General features: G+C 43.6%; 1 protein-coding gene across 19 annotated transcripts in view; it reads left to right on the top strand.

Annotated features, from left to right (window-relative positions):
- The first annotated feature begins 12,819 nt into the window (after positions 1-12,819).
- PCMTD1 (protein-L-isoaspartate (D-aspartate) O-methyltransferase domain containing 1) overlaps positions 12,820-19,428 on the top strand; it is a 61,695-nt gene continuing 55,086 nt past the window's right edge. For 10 of the 19 annotated variants that reach the window (XM_081214244.1, XM_081214242.1, XM_081214239.1 and 7 more), the window contains exon 1: positions 14,569-14,811. Coding sequence is in view for 1 of the 19 variants with exons in the window: in XM_081214243.1 (XP_081070369.1) it covers positions 12,864-13,125 (262 nt within the window). In the remaining 18 variants the exon portion in view is untranslated. The other 9 variants (XM_081214240.1, XM_081214237.1, XM_081214241.1 and 6 more) reach the window with 8 other exon arrangements.

Raw genomic sequence — 19,428 nt, 5'->3', positions numbered from 1 at the left:
GGCTGCAGTCCTCATTTTGCCCGAAATAAAACTTAACTCGTAACCCTCACACTGGTTATTTTTTTAAATCCACAATCTCATCTGGAACTATACATTATCATTTTATCAGAGGCTCAGTCGCACATTTGTTAAAGCAAGAAACAACAAAAAAGGCAATTTAGGTTATAGGTTGTTACAAATATCTCCTGGTTTCCCCAGATTCTGGAGGGGATGTGTTAATGTCTTCTTTCCCGCAGCCATTTACAGGTGGGCGGGGTCTGGGTGTTCCCTGTGAGCTGAACAAAGGTATTCTAGCTTAACATTCAAGCATGGGGGCGGGGTTCCCTGAGATGGGCAACTGTGTATACTTTAAGTTATAGGCAACATCCCATTAGTGATGAATTTGGAGCAAAAGCAATAGAATACAAAGGTTAAGGTAAAAGATTTGTTCTTCCCTATTAGAAAATGTGGTTGTTACTGGGTCTGCTAGTATGGACTCAGCAGTCAGTGAGAAGCATGGCAGAGAAAGGATATTGTTTTAGAGAATTCATGAATCATCAGGAAGAGACTGTTAACAAAGACACTGAAGGCTCTGCTGTGAGGGCCCAGAAGGAGATGAGGAAAACATTACTGGAAGTTGAAGGAGGGGGATCCTTGTTCCATATTGGCAGTTTCCTGCCTTTCTGTGGAAAGCAGAACTTGTAAGTGATGAACTTGGACAATGGTAAAGAAACATTTTCATGACTCATGTGAAAGACAGTAAGGTTGACTTCATTCAGCGACCACTACGACGGGGTTTGCAGGAAGCAAAGAGATTCAGCTTAACGCCAAGTATAAGCACAAGTACCCCGAGAAGCAGGTGGCGGTCTGTGGATGGAAAATTACCAAGAGGAGGCACCGTGGTAGGGGGATTCTGGCTAAACTGGCCGGACAGGATTTCTGCTGAAGGCAGCTAGGGAAGTTTGAGGATGAGGAATTTGATCAGGGTGGGGCTTTTCACTAAACTGAATCAGCAGGATTCTTGCTAAAATTGGACAAAGTAAGCCAAGGACAGAGCCCAAGGGCAAGACCTAGTCAAAACCAGAGCTCAGAGGAGAGACTCCGGTCAAAGGAGAGAGTCCTTGTCACTATGTAGCTGAGGAGATTTTCAAGAATGTTGAAGCTGATGCCCGGTTTCTTCTTGCAGCTTTTAAGTAAAAAGTGAGAGGAAAGAGATAAACCGAAGGAAGAACTGTGAAGCAAAAAAGAATCGGGGTGGGCTTCCCTGGGGGCGCAGTGGTTGGGAGTCCGCCTGCCGATGCAGGGGACGCGGGTTCGTGCCCCGGTCCGGGAAGATCCCACATGCCGTGGAGCGCCTCGCCTGTGAGCCATGGCCGCTGAGCCTGTGCGTCCGGAGCCTGTGCTCCGCAACGGGAGAGGCCACAGCAGTGAGAGGCCTGCGTACCGCAAAAAAAAAAAAAAAAAAAAAAAAAAAAAGAATAAAAATGACAACAAAAAGTTTGTAATTAAGCAAAATGACAACATGGGATAATTTTGAGAACATGGTAGATTATAACAAAGAAGCGCTAAGTTAAACATTTCTTCTTAAGTGGTCACTAAGTGTTTCTGGGGTGAGCAGTATTTGCAGAGCCCTAGTAACAGCTGGGCTGAGGTAGTGACCTTCTGGCACCATTAGACCACAGCCACCAGACCCCTGGGCAAGCTTCCCAAGATCACACTGAGGGGAGAAAAACAATATGAACCAATGTGAAGAACTGAAAACTTGGTAAGGATGGACAAAATATGCACAGCAGCAGAATCCAGTCCAACTGACAGGTAGGTAACAATACCATGTAGGTTATAAAGAGGTGAAAAATAGCTCCAAGCCAGTGACTAGGACTAGAATCTGATAACCCAGAAGGGTGTGCTATGGTTTTCTATTGAAACATAGTTTCTCTCCACAGTCAAAACAAATGGTTAATTTCTTCAACAGGAATGCTAATGACCATTAATGCATAAGTATGAATTAGCTTAGTTTTTTTTTTTTTTTCTCCTGACTACTAGTTACATTAGGGGCTAGGCAATACATATATATTTATGAAGTGTGCATTTGTTTTATGACTATTATTTTTAACTGGTAATGTTCTCAAACTCAAAGGCTGTTGAATCGTATTTTGGATTTTTTTCTTGTCTGCTGTTGATTCTCTTGTTTGGTGACAAACAAAACTTTAAACCCTCTTATCTTTTTTTAAATATATATTTTTAATAAATAAATAAATTTATTTATTTATTTTTGGCTGCGTTGGGTCTTTGTTGCTGTGCGTGGGCTTTCTCTAGTTGCGACGAGCAGGGGCTACTCTTCATTGTGGTGCGCGGGCTTCTCATTGCAGTGGCTTCTCTTGTTGTGGAGCATGGGCTTCAGGCACACAGGCTTCAGTAGTTGTGGCACACAGGCTCAGTAGCTGTGGCTCGCGGGCTCTAGAGCGCAGGCTCAGTAGTTGTGGCACACAGGCTTAGTTGCTCCACGGCATGTGGGATCTTCCTGGACCAGGACTCGAACCTGTGTCCCCTGTGTTGGCAGGAGGATTCTTAACCACTGTGCCATCAAGGAAGTCCCTAAACCCTCTTATCTTGACTCTAAGAACTGGGACTAGGGACCTCAGAGAGTCACTTTTACTAGAACTGTGGTTAAGCACGAGGTAAGTGGCAAAGAACTCATCTGCCTACTTGAGAGTACATTTTTCAGCTTCATAACACGACAATAAATAGGCTCCTTGGCTTCTTGCTTGAATAGCTAGCAGTGAGAGTTTTCACACTCATATTCTGCTCTTTTCTTCTCGGAAAATGGGAAAATTACCCACCCCTGCCCTTGCCAATAGTTTGAGCCGTATGAATAGTCCGGGCCAGCAAGTTGGATCATTTATTTGCTGGCATGAGACACTTTAAGAGCTCTCTTTTCCCGTTGTAAAGGTCGTGGGAAGCACATGTTAATATGGTGGGGTCTGGAGCCCTGAGCCAACCCACGGGGACAATGGCCTAGAGTTGACCTGATAAACTTGTGTCGGGGGGAACCACTGCAACTCTGTGCTGTTACAGAGGCAGAATCTAGCCTGTGCAGACGGTAGTTGAGAGTTTTGTATCAGGGAGCCATGCGGTGTATCATCCAAACCTGCACACTTGAGAGTAAAGGGACACACTGTTAATAAGCACGACAGGACAGCAGCCGTCAACTGGGACTGCCACGAGCAGACCAGGATGGATGGTCACCTTCAGTCTGTGGGCTGAGAATATCTGACCGCCAGACAGCTGTCCAGTAATATTCTCCAGTGCTATGTTGGAATGCAGTTAAAACCACAGCAGACTGTGCAATTTTAGAGCCTAAGTCAATACAGTCAAATATTTTCTCCTAGTCAAATGAATTTTGAGTGTGAGTTCGTAACCTATGGAACCAATGAGAAATTTCCGTTTGAATTATACTTGCAGGTCTCCTATGTCCGTAATGATTAAACATCCGGGGTTCTTGTGTGAGGTCAAACCCTCGAGGAGGTTGTCCAGGCCTGGAGCTATACACTCACAGTAGTTACTGCTGAGACGCCCGTTGTCCCACCTGGTGTAGACCTTGCTTCTGGAGGTCCTACTGAGTCCGTTCTACCCTACGGGCGTGAGAGAATGTAGTGCAACCAGAAACTCCAAGTCTGAAAGTCCGGCCTCTCCAGCTATACTGTGCATCCATTTTCTCTGAGGTCTCGCCCCTGGTTTGGTAAACAGGTTTTTGTTTTGTTTTGCTGCTCACTGGACGCAGGGTCATCTGTTTCATTCCCATCTGGGGAGGGAGGCCTTGGGGCATAATTGTGCTAACAAAGTCAGCTTTCTGTCCTGCCAACTTCACCTCTCCCACAAGGCAAGCAGCCACATGACTTGCCTACCTGCTCAAGCAGATCAAGGGAAAAGGAACAGATGCAGAATAAAAATATAAACTAGTGTCAGAGATGTATTTCATATTTCAGCCTTTTAATTAGAAGTTGAAGGAAGCTAAGAAGACAGAAAGCCCTCCCCCTGTAACATTCAGTGGAGGCTTACCGCTGAGGCCAAAGTCCTCTGTGATTAGAACATCGTTAGTTAATTCCTTTGTAAGAATTCTACATTTTTAAGAGAGTTGTCTAAGTAAAAGTACTCCTGGAGGGAAACCAAGCTGATTTTGTATATGAAGCATCTTGGCGTGAATCCCTTATCATAAGTTCTTTCAAACGTGGTGCTAGTCCTGGGTCCAACAGGACACATTGTAGAGAGGCAGAGGGAATGTTGGTGGGGAAGGTGGGGATGATACCACAGAGGGGTCAGGCAGCGAGACGGCAGTGTCTCAGGCAGAGGAGGAGCGCTGATGTGCTGCTCATTTAAGTGCTGGTTTATAGCTGGTCCTGGCAGGGGAGCTGCGTGATCCAAGCACCTGTGCTCTTGGACTGCCTCTGTCACTTAACCATGACCTTCAAATTGGGCTACACTGAACACTCTTCCAGAGTGTTTGGGGTGGACCAGACTCTGTCAATATCTCCTTGAAAAAGCATAGACTTTAAGTCACATTCTGATTTATACCACATTTTTGCCAAAAGGAAGGCTGTTGATGATTATTTAGGCCAAGGCTTTGTTTTAGGATTTTTCATTTAAATTCTCTGTTCTGCCCTAATAACGAATTTGTTGACACAACCCCTATTTTTAGTATTATTTTTAGCAAACTATTCCATTTAATGGGATTTAAAAAAAAAACACTCTATTTGAAGGCCAGTTGGTTCTGGTCAATTCCTCCTAATTACTGTGTTCAAGATTATCAACCCACTTAGAGCAGGAAGAATCTATAAATACTAGTTATCACTTCAGTGCCTGGACTCATTACTATGGTTCAGTTATCTGATCAATAAAGACAGGATTATTGACCAAAGAATTTATCATCTTCATCTCAGAATTCAGATGCCATAGCTTAAGCATGTGCCACACACGCACACACACACACACACACACACACACACACTTCATTTACACCATGACTCACTGAGGCAAACTTTCAGATAGATGATAGCAAACTCTTACAGCAATTGCTGCATACAGTATAGTTTTTAGCTCTGAGATAAGGCACTGGAGTCAACGGCACATAAATAAGACGAATGTGGCTCCTCATTGCTTCATGAATCTAGACCACAAGCCCAGTTGCCGTTTACCTGCCAGACTTAGTCCCGTTATCCCCTTGTACCCTATGTTCTAGATAAACGAGATTAATCTCTGCTCTTTGAAAGCGCACCATGAACGACCTATTTCACTGTTACTCTGTGCTATTCCCTTTCCTAAAATGACCATTCTCATCATCTTTCCGATGCAAAAATTCTATCTAAATTTTGGATCATGATTCAAATTTCACTTCTGTCATGGAGCACTTCCACGAAGCAATAGCATCTTATTTTTACCCTTTTTGTTATGTCATGCGTCACTTTCTTCCTTGCATTATTTGAATACAAGTTTATTAAGAAAGCAACGATGTCACATTTTGCTTCATATCTTGAACATCTATCACAGTTTCTCAGAAAATGTTCATTAAATTTTTAATAGATTCTTTAAAAATTTAAAATTTAGTTACATATAAATTAAAAAAAATTACATCTATAGTTTCAATGCATCTAATTTACAAGCAGTATCCCTAGTGAAGGAAAAGCATCTCTATAGATTAAAAAACATTAACTTTAGAGTTGAAGTCACTATTTACTGCAGACAATGAAGTAGAAATGCTTATTTTCCTACAAGAAATTCCTTTTTTGTTGATAATTTTTATATTTCCTTTTACTGGAAGAACTTCCAGTATCCTATCAATATGAAATCTACTGTAATCGCAAAGTTACAGTTAATACTCAATCCATGTGTTAAAACACGAGAGCTGACCAAATGCCTTCTAAGGTAATGGTTAGCTCTGAAATTCTTTATACTATTGTCCCATAATTTCCTCTATCTGTTTATGTACAGCTGCACTAAAATATGAGCTCTAAGAAGGCAGGGCCTTTTCCAACTATTACCTGCTGTATCTCCTTGCCCAGCAGAGCTCACATCCTAATAAACACTTGTTGAATGAATGAGTGCATCACTTAACCAGACTGTTTGTCTCCCTCCCACAGAGGTTTATAGACTATGAACATTCTACTGATGCTTTTTTGGTAGAGCCCCTCCCGCGGGCCACTGTGCTAGGCCCTAGGCCTCTTCTAAGCTTCTCACAATCTATGTGGAGAGGCCTGTCAACACCATAAATTAAATGTGAACACAGCTGTTAAGAGCCGTTAAAAATAAGATAATATGGGAATGATAATTCAAAAAGATTAGAAGAATCAATTAATTTGGCCTCTATGAATTTTACTAAATAGAGAGTGGGAGGCTTTTCCTTTCCTCCCCACCCCCCCTCCTCCTTCTTAGCACAAATGTAATATATATATATTTTATAGAATATAATTCTCACAGTACCAAGGAATAGGAAGTATGAAAATGGGTACACTTCCAGTGTTTTTCTCCTTCTCAGCCATTCATTCATAAAAGACTAATCTTGGGAATTTCCTGGTGGTCCAGTGGTTAGGACTCTGCGCTTTCACTGACAGGGCCGGGGTTCAATCCCTGTTCAGGGAACTAAGACCCACAAGAAGTGGGCGTGGCCCCAAAACAAACAAACAAAAAACCTAATCTTATCAAATTTGAAGGTTACATGCCATTATTTTTCAAGTTTATAATAGAAGTTTGCCCATAGGCAGCTCTCTGGAATAAGCTTTGATAGAAAAAAAAAAAAAATCTAAAGGTGGATCTGATCCAGATGCAAGATGGTTAGATTTCTCTTCTCTTAAATGTTACTGATCTCTGAAAATGGAATAACTTCCTCTTTCCATTTACTAGTGCCTGAATGCCCACAGTAGAAAAGATGGTGAAGATGTGGAGAAAGGATGAGAGGAAGAGGCTGAAAGTTTTCATGGAAATAGAGTATCTTAAATGCTATTTTTGTCAATAAAAATATCTTCATTATATCTATTATGTTAGTAGCTTAAAATATATAAACCTATGATATATAGTTAGCTTATTAGAGCAATTTCTTCCCTAAGCTGTTATTCTAATGAAAAAGGAAACCACATAATCATATTTGAATTTTAGAAAGAAGCCTGTTTTGCAAAATTTGAAACAAAGATAAAATGTAAATATTTGTCTTAGGGAAATGATTTTTTGTACTTTTAATCTGTCAGAGAGGGGGTGAAATCTGACATGTGGAGGGAACGCAGGTTCCAGGGTAAGAGAAAAAATAGGCAAAGATCTATACAATCATTAAACAATTATTTCAATTTAAAAATATATATTTAATTTATTTTAGTTTTGGCTGTGTTGGGTCTTCGTTGCTGCGCACGGGCTTTCTCCAGTTGTGGCGAGTAGGGGCTAGTCTTCGTTGTGGTGCGCGGGCTTCTCATTGTGGTGGCTTCTCTTGTTGCAGAGCACAGGCTCTAGGCACGTGGGCTTCAGTAGTTGTGGCCTGTGGGCTCAGTAGTTGTGGCTCGCGGGCTCTAGAGCGCAGGCTCAGTAGTTGTGGTGCACGAGCTTAGTTGCTCCGCGGCATGTGGGATCTTCCCAGACCAGGGCTCGAACCCGTGTCCTCTGCATTGGCAGGTGGATTCCCAACCACTGCGCCACCAGGGAAGGGAAGCCCTTCAACTGTTTAGGACGAAGCAATTAAAGTTATGTCATCACTTCAAAATAGTTGTTTCATCTATTTAAGTGTATATAGTAATAAACTATCAAATTCATCAACATTTTAGACCCAACGTTTATCATATGAGATAAAAACATATGAACATAAATACAGCAATCTCTCAAATCTTTTTTTTTTTTTTTTTTTTTTGCGGTACGCGGGCCTCTCACTGCTGTGGCCCCTCCCACCGCGGAGCACAGGCTCCGGACGCACAGGGTCAGTGGCCACCGCCCACGGGCCCAGCCGCTCCGTGGCACGCGGGATCCTCCCGGACCGGGGCACGAACCTGTGTCCCCTGCATCGGCAGGCGGACTCTCAACCACTGCACCACCAGGGAAGCCCTCAAATCTTTTTATAAATGAAATTTTCTCTTTCACATGGCTGGCCCTTGTCCTTTTTTTTTTTTCTTATTCTTATTTTCACTGAATCTCTATCAATTTACTTATTAATAAAATGGATATTATACATCACTTTGAAAACCATCTGGCCAATTTAATATTACATAGTATACAATTAGAGTCTTAGGCAAATGCAGCAAGATAAGTAACCTTAAGACTTCTCAATTTAGGTGATCAAAGGGGCTATCTGCATAGCTTCTTTGAGTATAAAGACTTCTAAGCCAACAGAAAAGAGAAAAAGAGTTGATGCAGGAATCAGTAGTCCATTATCAGATAAGTTATTTTCAAGTAAATCCTGAAAAAGTGAGAAATGAGGCCTGAAATAGTCATTTAAATGTCTTTGGTATTTTTATGTATTGTCAGAATAAAAGCGATCTATATATAAAAACAGGGTAACACAAATAGATGTATATTATGGCTTAATATTATTAGAGATTAAATTTCCAATTAAAAGGCATTTCTAATTGAATATAGTCTGCACAAACAGGCTTCATTCTTAATGTTAAATAGAGCAGAAATTTTGGAAGTATCCACTCAAAGAATAGGGTCAAGTGACTTTGGGAAAGTATAATTTTATTTTTAATTGCACATACAATTCCTTTATTACTTAGATTTCAGTGGTTACTGAATTTTTTATTTATTTATTTTTGGTTACTGAATTTGAGAAACTAAAAGCAACTTTTCTGCTTTTCAGTGTTTTGTTGCAAATACTTCCGGTGGAGGGAGGTGGGTAGACACAGCAAGGTGTGTGTTTTTACATTCGTTGCTTGGTCTCAGAAGAATTGAATTCTTTGCCGTTCCAGGTTGGTTTTTGAAGACTCTTACTATAAAATAACTTTTACATAAACTTTGTCGTAGTTTTTTTTTTGTTGTTTGTTTTTAACATATTAAGAAGTTTCAGAAAATACAGTATAGCTTTGAAATGCTGGGAAACTAATGGAGTCTGCAGATCAACGTGGCATTCTGGGTGGGTAGTTCAGAGGGAAAAAAAATAAAGAAGACTCACTAAAGGCTCAGGCCCACAGAAGCAGAAGCGGTGCACAATTCCAGGTGATTTTCCCACATGGGAAGGGTTGCTTGAGCAGTCTTTCCGTTCACACCCATCATCACGAATAGCATCTTTGAATGTGAAAAATATCAACAAAACAACATAATATTGTGGCTCAAAGGATTGAGAAAGGCCTATAAAGGAAGAAACACTGGTGAAGGTCCATGAACAACGAGTACAATTTCCTTACTAGGAGATGATTTATAGCCACTGGGAATACCAGGAATGGAGTATTTTCACCAAAGCAAGCCTGTTTTCCACCCAGCTTCATATCTATGAACTATATGTACTTTAGAAAAAAGATGTACTGAAAAAGTCTATTTTTTAGACTTTTAGCACTGATCAGAATCGCCCAGAGGACTTGTTAAATTGGGGTTGGGCCCCTTGGATTTGCACTTCTGGTGAGTTCCCTTATGATTTGATGCCTCTGGGCCAGGAAACCAGGAAGAAATGCCCCATAAAAGTGATTCACTGATTCACGAGGGCACGACTCTCTCTCTGAGTCCGCCCGTGTGTCTCTCCACACGTACTGTACTCTTTTTTTTCTCCTAATAAATACTTTACTTGTTTTACTACTTTCCATCTTTGTGGGAATTCTTTTTCTGCAAAGCTGTAGGGTCAGGGCCTTGTCACTGACCTTTGGTCTAGTGGCTGGGATTCGGGGCTCTCACTGCCGTGACCCTACCTCAGTCACTGGCCAGGAACTGAAACCATGCTTCAAGCCGCTGCAGGCTGAGGCCACCCGAGATCAAGACCACATTTTGAGAACCACTGACTTAAAGTCTGTTTCACTTTTCCTCTAGAGGATAGCTACTTTTATGTTGTCATAGAGAAGTCCTTAATTTTGACTTTAATGTTTCTCAGTACTTTAATGTTTCTCAGTAATCTTAAGTGATCACAGTGGGACGCAACACCAAGGAGACACCTTGGAATAAAACAAAGTGCTAATGGCTATAAACAAAGGTTGTCACGAAGTTAAAAGATTCCCTTTCATCTGTCAGCTCTGAGACTGCTTTGTATTTCCTCGATTTGTAAATTATATAGATATCACTTCTGTGGAATGCAGGGTCTGAAGTTTTCTCCTTCATTTTCAAATTCTAGTCCTACTCTAGAAATATTACCATCTTCCCAAAAAACCAGATTTATGTTTCTTAAAATCAGTAAGGAAATGCCGTTGTGTGGCCCTTGTTTTCCAAACAGAAAAGTAAGTACAGTGAAACTAATTCTCTTTTATTAGAGAGGAGATATTTATTTTTATTTTTTTGTGGGGCGGGGAAGGAGACGATGGACTTGTAACTGTACTGAAAATAGCACAAGGAAATTTAGTTGCAGAACAAAACAGTTCCATATTTAGTAGGATTTAGTGCTGGATTTTCCCCAGACATTGCAGGTCAAATGAAAGATACAAAGAAATTCTTTCAGGCCTCAGACCAGACTTGGCACTCACTATAAACCACAACCAAGGCCCCTTATGCAACAGAGGTGTTTGCACATAACTAGGTGATTTAAGGTTAATCTGGGCAACACACGAAGACCTCCAATCCTGAGGCTGAAGAGAACGTGCAACAACTCTTGCCATGACTTTGGGAAATGTACACTCCAGGGGGGTAACAGTAGTTTGTCTTCTGAATTTGGTTTAGTTTAATAAGCATCTGCTGAATGCCCTGCCAACTACACACTGGCACTCGCCATCTACCTTCACAAGGATTAACTCATGAGCCGCTGCAGCCGCTGACCTTCAGCACCCCCTGAAAGGAGCTCAGGGTGGAGATCACGAATGAGGCGCTCTGTGCTCCAGGAAGAACTGGCGGAACAGGCTTTCAGACAGATATTCTCAGAAGATTTTATGAGCCCAATTCTTGCATCTCCTCATACCTAGAAAAGCACTAAAAGCATAAACAGTGACATCTGCTCCTCGTGACTAGCAGCCAGCCTCTGCCAAAACGTGTGTGCACCCCCTTCACAAAAATCCTGTATAGCACTGACCGTCCCCTACCTCTTCGGGGAAGTTTCTCAGAGCTATCTGAAAAGCTGTCTCCCGGGCTATAGTCTTGATCGTCCCCCAAATAAAACTTAACTCACAACTCTCACTTTGTGCGTTTTTTTTTCAGTCGACAGCCTTCTGCGTGCAAATAACAGAGCATTTCCGATATTACAAGGCTCCTGCCTACACAGGATTCTGTATTCATGAAGTATGCACTCTGGCTATTTCCTGCTTAATATTAAAACTGAAGCAACCTGGTGTGAAGAATTAAGTTACTGCAGCAAGTGTTACTTTCCTGTTGCCAGGACCACACTCGCTGCAACACTGGACCAAGAGCTCTAGGAATAAATTGTCTTGTGGGCATCTAGATTAATCAAAGTCTAAACAAATCTCTAAATAATTCTGGATGATGGTATCATTTAAAATTATATCAGCCATTCAACAACTACAGAGGACCAGTCTTGCAGGAGACCCTGTACTGGGTGATGGAGAGCAGCAGGGAACACCACGGGCCTGCACCCAGACTTTGTGGATTACACATCAGTAGGAAGGCACACACTCACCAGAAGTAAATTATGCACGAGAAGTACTAAATGCAGGCAGTAATCAGAAATGGTCTGAAGGTGGAGAACCCCAGGAAGACACTGAGCTGTCAGCCGATTTGCTGTTGAATCACTTACCCACACGAACAGCACTTGGTCCTCTTTGCTAACTACATCCTTACTGGTCGTCTTACTAAAAATGACATGTGGTCAAGTTTAATACAGTTGCGGAAGAAGAAAAAAAAAGTCTAGAACTCTGAAAAATTCCTATTGCAGAATGGGGAAAGTAAAGAAAATGCATAAAGAAATGAAGGGGAGAAAAGAGGGAAAATGCCGTGGCAGGTGGTTCATGATTTCAGCTATTTTCCTAACTTGATCATTTTTACTTATTTAGCTTATAGTAGGAGACTTTCGAGTGCAGAAATTCCTGCTTGGGAATTTCAGAAAGCGAACCCTTTAAGACTGTTCCGTGACCCCATCACAGTGAGTATACAGTTAGGGCCCGGGACCAGGAATGCAGGGGTCAAGGGCACCGCAGACAGAAAGACTGCAGGAGGAGCGGAGCGGCCGCCGGACCCGCATTCACACTCCATTCACTGCAAACACAGTTGCTGAACAGAACGCCGACCAGCTCTTAGCAACCCTGCTCCGTCTGCGAGCTCCTCCCTAGGGACCTCTGCTCTAACCTCGCTTGCAGGGCTTCCGCCAACAGTATCTGATTTAACCGCTTTTGCACACAGACAGCCACGGTGGGAAGCAGCACGGCATTCAGGGCGCTCTAACTGTTCACCCGCGGAGGCAGCCCGCGGACACGGTCCGCACGTCTGCAAGGCCGGCAGCCGCGGGCAGAGCCCTCCCGCCGGGCAGCCCTCGGCCCCGCCTCCTCTCCCGGCGCCGCCCGAGGGGGTGGAAGCCGCCCGCCGTGACGGACTGACAAGCGCCCACACGCCGCCAGGCACCGCGGAGCAGCACCAGCTCAACGACCGACCCCAGCTCCGGAAACAGCCAACCCACGCGGGGAGGCGGGGGGGAGGGCGGCGGGGAGGGCGGCGGGGAGGGCGGCGGCGGCGGCGGCGGCGGCTGCTCTCGCGGGATCTCTCTCTGCCTCCGTGACTTCCGGCCCCATCGAGACCTCGCGTGGTTTGGGCTAGGGGCGGGGCGAGCCGAGGGGCGGAGTCGGATGGGGCGTCCCCGGGCCTTGTTGATTTCAGCGTCCTCGCGGCGGCCCTCACGCCCGCTGCCGTCCGCGCATGCCCGGTCCCCGCCGGCTCGGAGGCCGCGGCGCTCGGGCTTCCCCAACCAGCGTCCGGGCCCCGCCCCTACCCCCGGCGGCGGCGGTGGACGTGTTGTTTTGGCGGCGGCGCCGGCTGCCGCGGAGCCCGCCGAGTCCCAGCGCCTCACCTGCGCCCGCTGCGGCGGGCCCACCGACCGCCTCGCCACAGGTAAGGCAGTCGCCTCGGGCTGGGGGCGGGGTCGGGGGCCAAGGGGCCGGAAGGGCCGAAGGGGGCCTAGGGATTGAGGGGAGTCAGGGGGTGGTCGGGGGCCGGGAGGGAGGGAGGTCGGGCCTGGGCGGCCGAGGGGGCGGGGGGAGGCTGGGCCCGGGGGTGGAGGCGGGTCTGGGGCCGGGAGGTCGGAAGGGCCGAGGGGCCGGGGGTCGGGGCCGGCGGCTGAGGGTTCGAGGGGGCCTGGGGGCTGAGGGGAGGCTGCGGGCCGCGGCGTCCAAGGAGGCGGAAGGGCCGGGGGGCCGGGCCCGGGCCCCGCCGCCGCGACTTTGTTGTTGTCGGCTTCGGAGGAGGCGGACCTGCCCGCGGCGCCTCGCGCGGCCTCGGCGCTGCAGCTGGACGGGGTCTCGGGGGCTGGAACGGCGCCGCCTTTTCTCGTTTTCGGGTCTCGGTTGGGCGGTTACTGCTGTAGAGTGCGGGCTCGTCCACCGCGGGAGTAGAGGGGACCCCGGCGTGGAACCACACGGGGAGAAATTTTGAGAATCCCAATTATTTTTTTGTTTGTTTGTTCCCCACTTCCGGAACTGTGTTTCCATCTGTCCTCTTAAAATTTAGAGATCCCAACTGTGTTTTTTAAATCACACATTGGCATCCTTTGGGTACGGAGGAGGAAGTACGGTCTTCCCGATAGTTTTTGCTCGCAGTTTGTTATGTATCATTGTTGCAGGAGTACTATGTGCTCTTTAAGGAAACACAGCGCAGCCGCACAGTGCCGAAGTTTGTCCTCACGCCGCGCCGGCCTCCCACCCATCTCCACCCCCCCGCCCCCCGCCCCAGCTTACTGCCCAGGGGAACCAGTCTGAGAGTGTGGTGTTTAGCCATTAAGGATTTGTCTGTGCGTGTAATAAATACGGTTTAAAAACACAGTTGTCACATTACTGTAAATCGACTATACTTCAATAAAACAAAAACAAAAAACAAACTTGGGATCATATATAGTATGTAGTTCTTATTGGCCAGTTCTACTCATGGTTGTTTCTCCATTTTATGACGTATCTCATTCTTTTAAAAACCTACAGAGCTCTATTCTTTTAATCGATGAACATTGTCGTCCATAGTTCTGTAATCTTTTAGCTTTTAGTTAGCTTTTAATAAGGTCTACAAACTAATGTTTTGAAACATAATGTGGTAGAACTTTAAGAATGTCTGCCAGTTGGGGATACTTACATATTAGGAAGTTGAGTAATATGTTTACACAGAGCTTAATGATAGCTTACAGGAGGCCTGGGTGACTTCATAAAGCAGGTTACTAAAATACTTCATTTTTTGTTTCTTTAAGTGCATTTTTCAGAGTAAACTTGAATTCCATATGCTCAGTTGAAAACAGATTCAGTCCCTCAAATGTGAACTGGTCCCTGTGTGACGAAGAGGTAAAGGTAGGAGGCCAGTGGCCCACAAGTTTGTGTCTCAGGCAGGTAAACCATAGGGAGTAAGCTGTTAAGTGGAGGGCTGTAGCAGCTGCTTACTATTCAAGAGGACGGGAAACTAGGGACTCTCTACTGCACTTGATATTTCTGCGTGCAGAAGAACTGGAGGCTTTGTTGATCTAATCACCGCCTTGTATCTATTAAAAATGTGCTGTGCGTTCATCTTGGTGCTGGCTTCCAGGGAAAACAACTGAGTAAGGTAATCACAGAGAACCATCTGGTTCTCAACATGTATAGCCTGAAATCTGAGGCCCAGTTGTGTAGCATTTTATTATTTGGGAAACTGTGTTTAGAAGGAATCAAAAACATCCGTGGCCTTTTTAGTTATCCTTGCTGGTAATAGAATGCTCTTTCTTATGTATTTCTCACAACATAGGTGGCAGTCTCTCCATTCTATGAATTTTTAAACAGAGGCTCTGAGAGATTAAACTGGTGAAGACCCCACTGCCTTTTTAGTGGTGCTGACTGCATTAGACTCAGGCATGCTTCATGCTTCAGACATGCTTCCAAGAACCTGTTTTTTGCTCTACTGTGCTGCCCCCCATTAATGAAAATTACCTTACAAAATTACTGATCTTAGAGTTTCCTTCTCTTTTTTGGCTTGGAAACGTTCCTTACAAAGTAGAGACATAAATATAATTGTATGTATTGGAAAATAATCTAAAGGATACTTAGTGTGAAACTCTAACAATATCTATTTATTTATTTTTATTAATTTATTTTCATTTTTGGCTGCTTTGGGTCTTTGTTGCTGCGCGCAGGCTTTCTCTAGTTGCGGTGAGCGGGGGCTACTCTTCGTTGCGGTGCACGGGCTTTTCATTGCAGTGGCTTCTCTTGCTGCAGAGCACGGGCTCTAGGCACACGGGCTCAGTAGTTGTGGCACGTGGGCTCAGTAGTTGTGGCTTGTGGGCTTAGTTGCTCCGTGGCATGTGGGATGTTCCCGGACCAGGGCTCGAACCCGTGTCCCCTGCATTGGCAGGTGGATTCTTAACCACTGTGCCACCAGAGAAGTCCCTCTAATGATATCTTTTAGATGAGGTTTCTGATGGTGTATTATTAAAATATTGAATTCCTTGAGGTGATGCCATTAAGCAAGAAGATGGGGGATTGTGTTACTTTAGTTTTCAGTCACTCCATTTGATGCCATGCTAAATTTGGATGTCATAGTGAATTGTAGCTCTTACAGATGCTTTTATTCCTTATAGACTAGTCTCATTTCACTTAGTATTATTTTTATGAACCCCATTACACTCTTTGTAAACTAATATGATGAAAACAATACAAAGAGGGTCCTAAAAAGATTAAAATTTGCTTATTTATTTTGGTCTCCTAAAACTGCATCATGACAGGCAGTTTAATAGAGTATATGTCATAATGTTATGGTTATTGATCTGTTTTGGTTTTCCAGCAGATGTGACAACTGTGTGGTTTGAAGAAATATGGCACGTACTGAAGTTAAAGTATGATCAGTTGTAATATGTATTTGAGAAGAAACCCACGTATAGGAAAATATTTGAGCTTTTTTTCTGGGCATTTGTTAAGGATGGTAATTAGATTCACATTTAAATGGCATATCTGCCATCACTTGTCTCTTGGACAACTTACACTGGATGTGAGTGGGTTTTATAGTTGTGGGATACCAAAAAACAATTCAGCACCAGCAAGATGTCTTTAGAATACGTTAGGACTTCCATCTGTTGGAGGATGGGGAATCCAGTTCTGTGTGTGCATAGTCTCAAAAATTAATAAGAGAGATCTTATGGCTGACGGGGAGAAATACAGAGTTTTCCAGTTTAGCCAAAAAATCCTTTTGGGGCGGCATACATTCATGAGTAGCCGTCAATAAACTATTTAGGGCCTATGAATGGTAACAAAGGCGTCAGCTATGATCTAGAGTTTAAAATCTAGATGAGATTTAAAAGCTAAGTATGAAAGAACTCTTGTGGAATTGCCTAAAGGACCTGTTCCCTGATAGCTCTGTTTCTAGGGAGAAAGTAGTTAAGATGCAAGAGAGGCCAAAAGAGAGGGGAGATAATCTGAGCGTTGGCCCTCCAAGTAACAGAGGGAAAGGGGAGTCCTGAGAGTCAGCTCTGTGGTTGGAAGTCAAGGGAGATAAGCACTTAAAAGTTACAGTTCTTTGAGATACTGAAAGAAAGTCTAATTACGATTATTATCCTGTGGTAGCTGTGTCCTGCTGGGGGTTGAGTTGGAATAATTAACACTTTGCAGTAACGTGTGGGCTCTTGTAAACCTGTAATAACCACAGTGCAGTAAGTCAGTTCAGTGTATAACCTCAAGTGCAGTGAGCATCTGAGAGCTGTGAACTGTGAAGTGTCGTGAGGCCCTTGTCTTCCCCGTTCCTGCTGCAGGCCAGCACCTTGGACTTAACGTACAGGTGTTACCTGAGATAGAGTTCTCGTCTCCCTGTTTTGGGGCTGTGTTTTCTCCTTTCTGGCCACCTCAGGCCCCCGGATCCCCCTGTTAATTCCCTCTTTGCTGAGGTCCCAGTTTGCATCACCAGCTTCATTTTCTTTCCAGAGCTTCAGACCTGCCTTTTGTTGCTTTCCTTGACAAACTCTTTAAAGTGGCTGTCATTTTGTTATCTTGAATCAAATAAATTCAGAATTGAAGTGTTTTCCTTGCAAATTTAATTCTTTTTCCTTCATTTACTTGTTTGTATTAATGATCCTCACATTTCCTTAGTCATCTAGACTCAAAATCAAAGGACACCTTTGATTCTTCACTTTCCCCCTTCTTATAAATGATTTGTCATTTTATTGCATGTGGTTCCTGATTCTCCTGCCTCTTGTCCATTTTCCCAGCAGTTAAGTCATTTTAATCCCTTTGCCATTAACAGGAGACATCCCTAATCTCTAGGTTTTACCATCCCATCATGTTTGCGGCTCTCAAATTAATTGTACTAAATGCAGCCCTGATCATTTTTTTCCCCCTGCTCGCAAACAAAACAAACCCCCAAAACTTATGGAGTGTTTCTTCTGACAGCCACTGTGCTGGGTGCTTTGTCCCATTTGGTCCTCGTAATAGCTTTATGTTGTCGGTACTGTTAGGCCACTTTACAGAGGAAGACATTGAGAGTTCATGAGCCTGAAGGAGTTGCTACTAGGCAGGTGAACTGGAGCCGGAATCCCTCCCAAGCCGGGCTTCCAATTCTGTGTTCTTGGCCTCTGTGCTCGCACCGCGTGGCTGCTGGTCGACCCTGGAGTACCGTCCTGTTCGTCACCTTTGCCTTTTCAAAACTGCATTACGTGGCCCCGGCGCTCCTTCTCAAATTGGTTCCTTGTTTTATTCAAACTTCTGGTTTCTTATGCATTTTCTTTCGGAGTTTCCTCCCTTTCCTGTCTCTGCTCTTCGAGGCCCTCCTTGCGGAAGGCTTGCTGATGCGCCGTATTTCGCTAGGGCTCCTCTTCCCTGTCTGCGAGTTAGGTCTCCTCTCATTCATATCGTTGCTTAACCTTGTGATGAGAACTTTCTACTCTGAATTTGTTTTTGAGTACTCTGACAGTTGTAATTGGATTTAAAAATGCTCAAAAACGGAAACCGTGTGTTGTGGAGGCTCAGGAGATTGGTGTGAATGAATATGAAAATGATCTCTGGTCACCTGCCCTGTTAATGGCAATTTAAGCAGTATTTGACTTTAGTTGGTAGATGACACCCAATAGTTTATTGGAGTTTTTAATTTTGTGTATGTGACAAAACCAGATTTTCTTGTTGTAGGCTATCAAATGAGTTCAATTTTCAGATTCATTTCTAGGTACTTATGATAAGTTGTTTTTTCTTAAAAATTCAGTTTTGTTTTTTTTTGTATGCACGTGTCTGAGTTATTGACAATTGTACATATGTATAATATATGTATATAAATTCTTAAAATTAATGGTTTGACATTTGAATTCTTTTCGATGCCGTTGAATTAGACATATTGTCTAGTGAACTACAATGTTCTCATAAGCTTTCTGGCCTCACACCTTTCTCTGTGCTTATGTAGATACGGGCCTATCCTGCAGTGTCATTTATTCCTTTTTTGTGACACCAGGAAGCTCCAACTTTTTGGTCAGCTGAAATGCCCTCACACAGATTATACATCAGTCTGCTTCCTGAAGAGTTCATGTGAAATTTCAGATTATGTTGAATCTGTCAAGGTTAATGGTTACCATGCAAAGGTTAAAATTTTATATTTCTCTTATATCTGCCTCTGCATCTTGTATTACAGTGTAAGTAATACGAGTATTATATTAAGTAATTAGTTTCTGCTTTATCATATAAAAATACAATCTTTTCTGTTAGGAGCTGAGAATGTAGGATATCTTGGTGATGGTGATAGGGGGACACATTTGGGGTTTCTTTTTGGAATACTAAATGCATGATTATAAAAGAGTGAGATTGATTCTCAGACTAATTAGTCAGTCTTCCTGCTCTCGACTTCATAAAGGATTAAAGTAATCACAAATACTTCTCTAAAGATAAAAGTTTTAAGCAAGTTTAAAATGAAAGATTTTGAAAATAGATACTGCAGTCACATGGTTCAAGGTTTAAGTGCTGTGAGAAGTTTCTAGCCTGAAGATGACTCCTCAGCCTGCCCTTTTCCCCGCTGGGAGGTAGCCACTTATCTCTGGAATGATACAAAAGAAACTGTTTGTATAGGAGTAAATTTGAATAAATACTCTTTTTCTTTCCAGTTAGGATGAGGTTCATTGCAAACAGTTTCACTTGCATTTTTCACTCAGTGTATCTCTAATATTCCGTAACAGTAAAGAATTTCTTCATTCTTTAAAAAAACCTTTTTGCAGCCTCAAAGTAT

Source organism: Mesoplodon bidens, assembly GCF_964165515.1.
Source record: "Mesoplodon bidens genome assembly, chromosome: 16".
NCBI classification, from domain to species: Eukaryota; Metazoa; Chordata; class Mammalia; order Artiodactyla; family Ziphiidae; genus Mesoplodon; species Mesoplodon bidens.
This window is presented reverse-complemented; position numbering and strand designations above follow the sequence as displayed.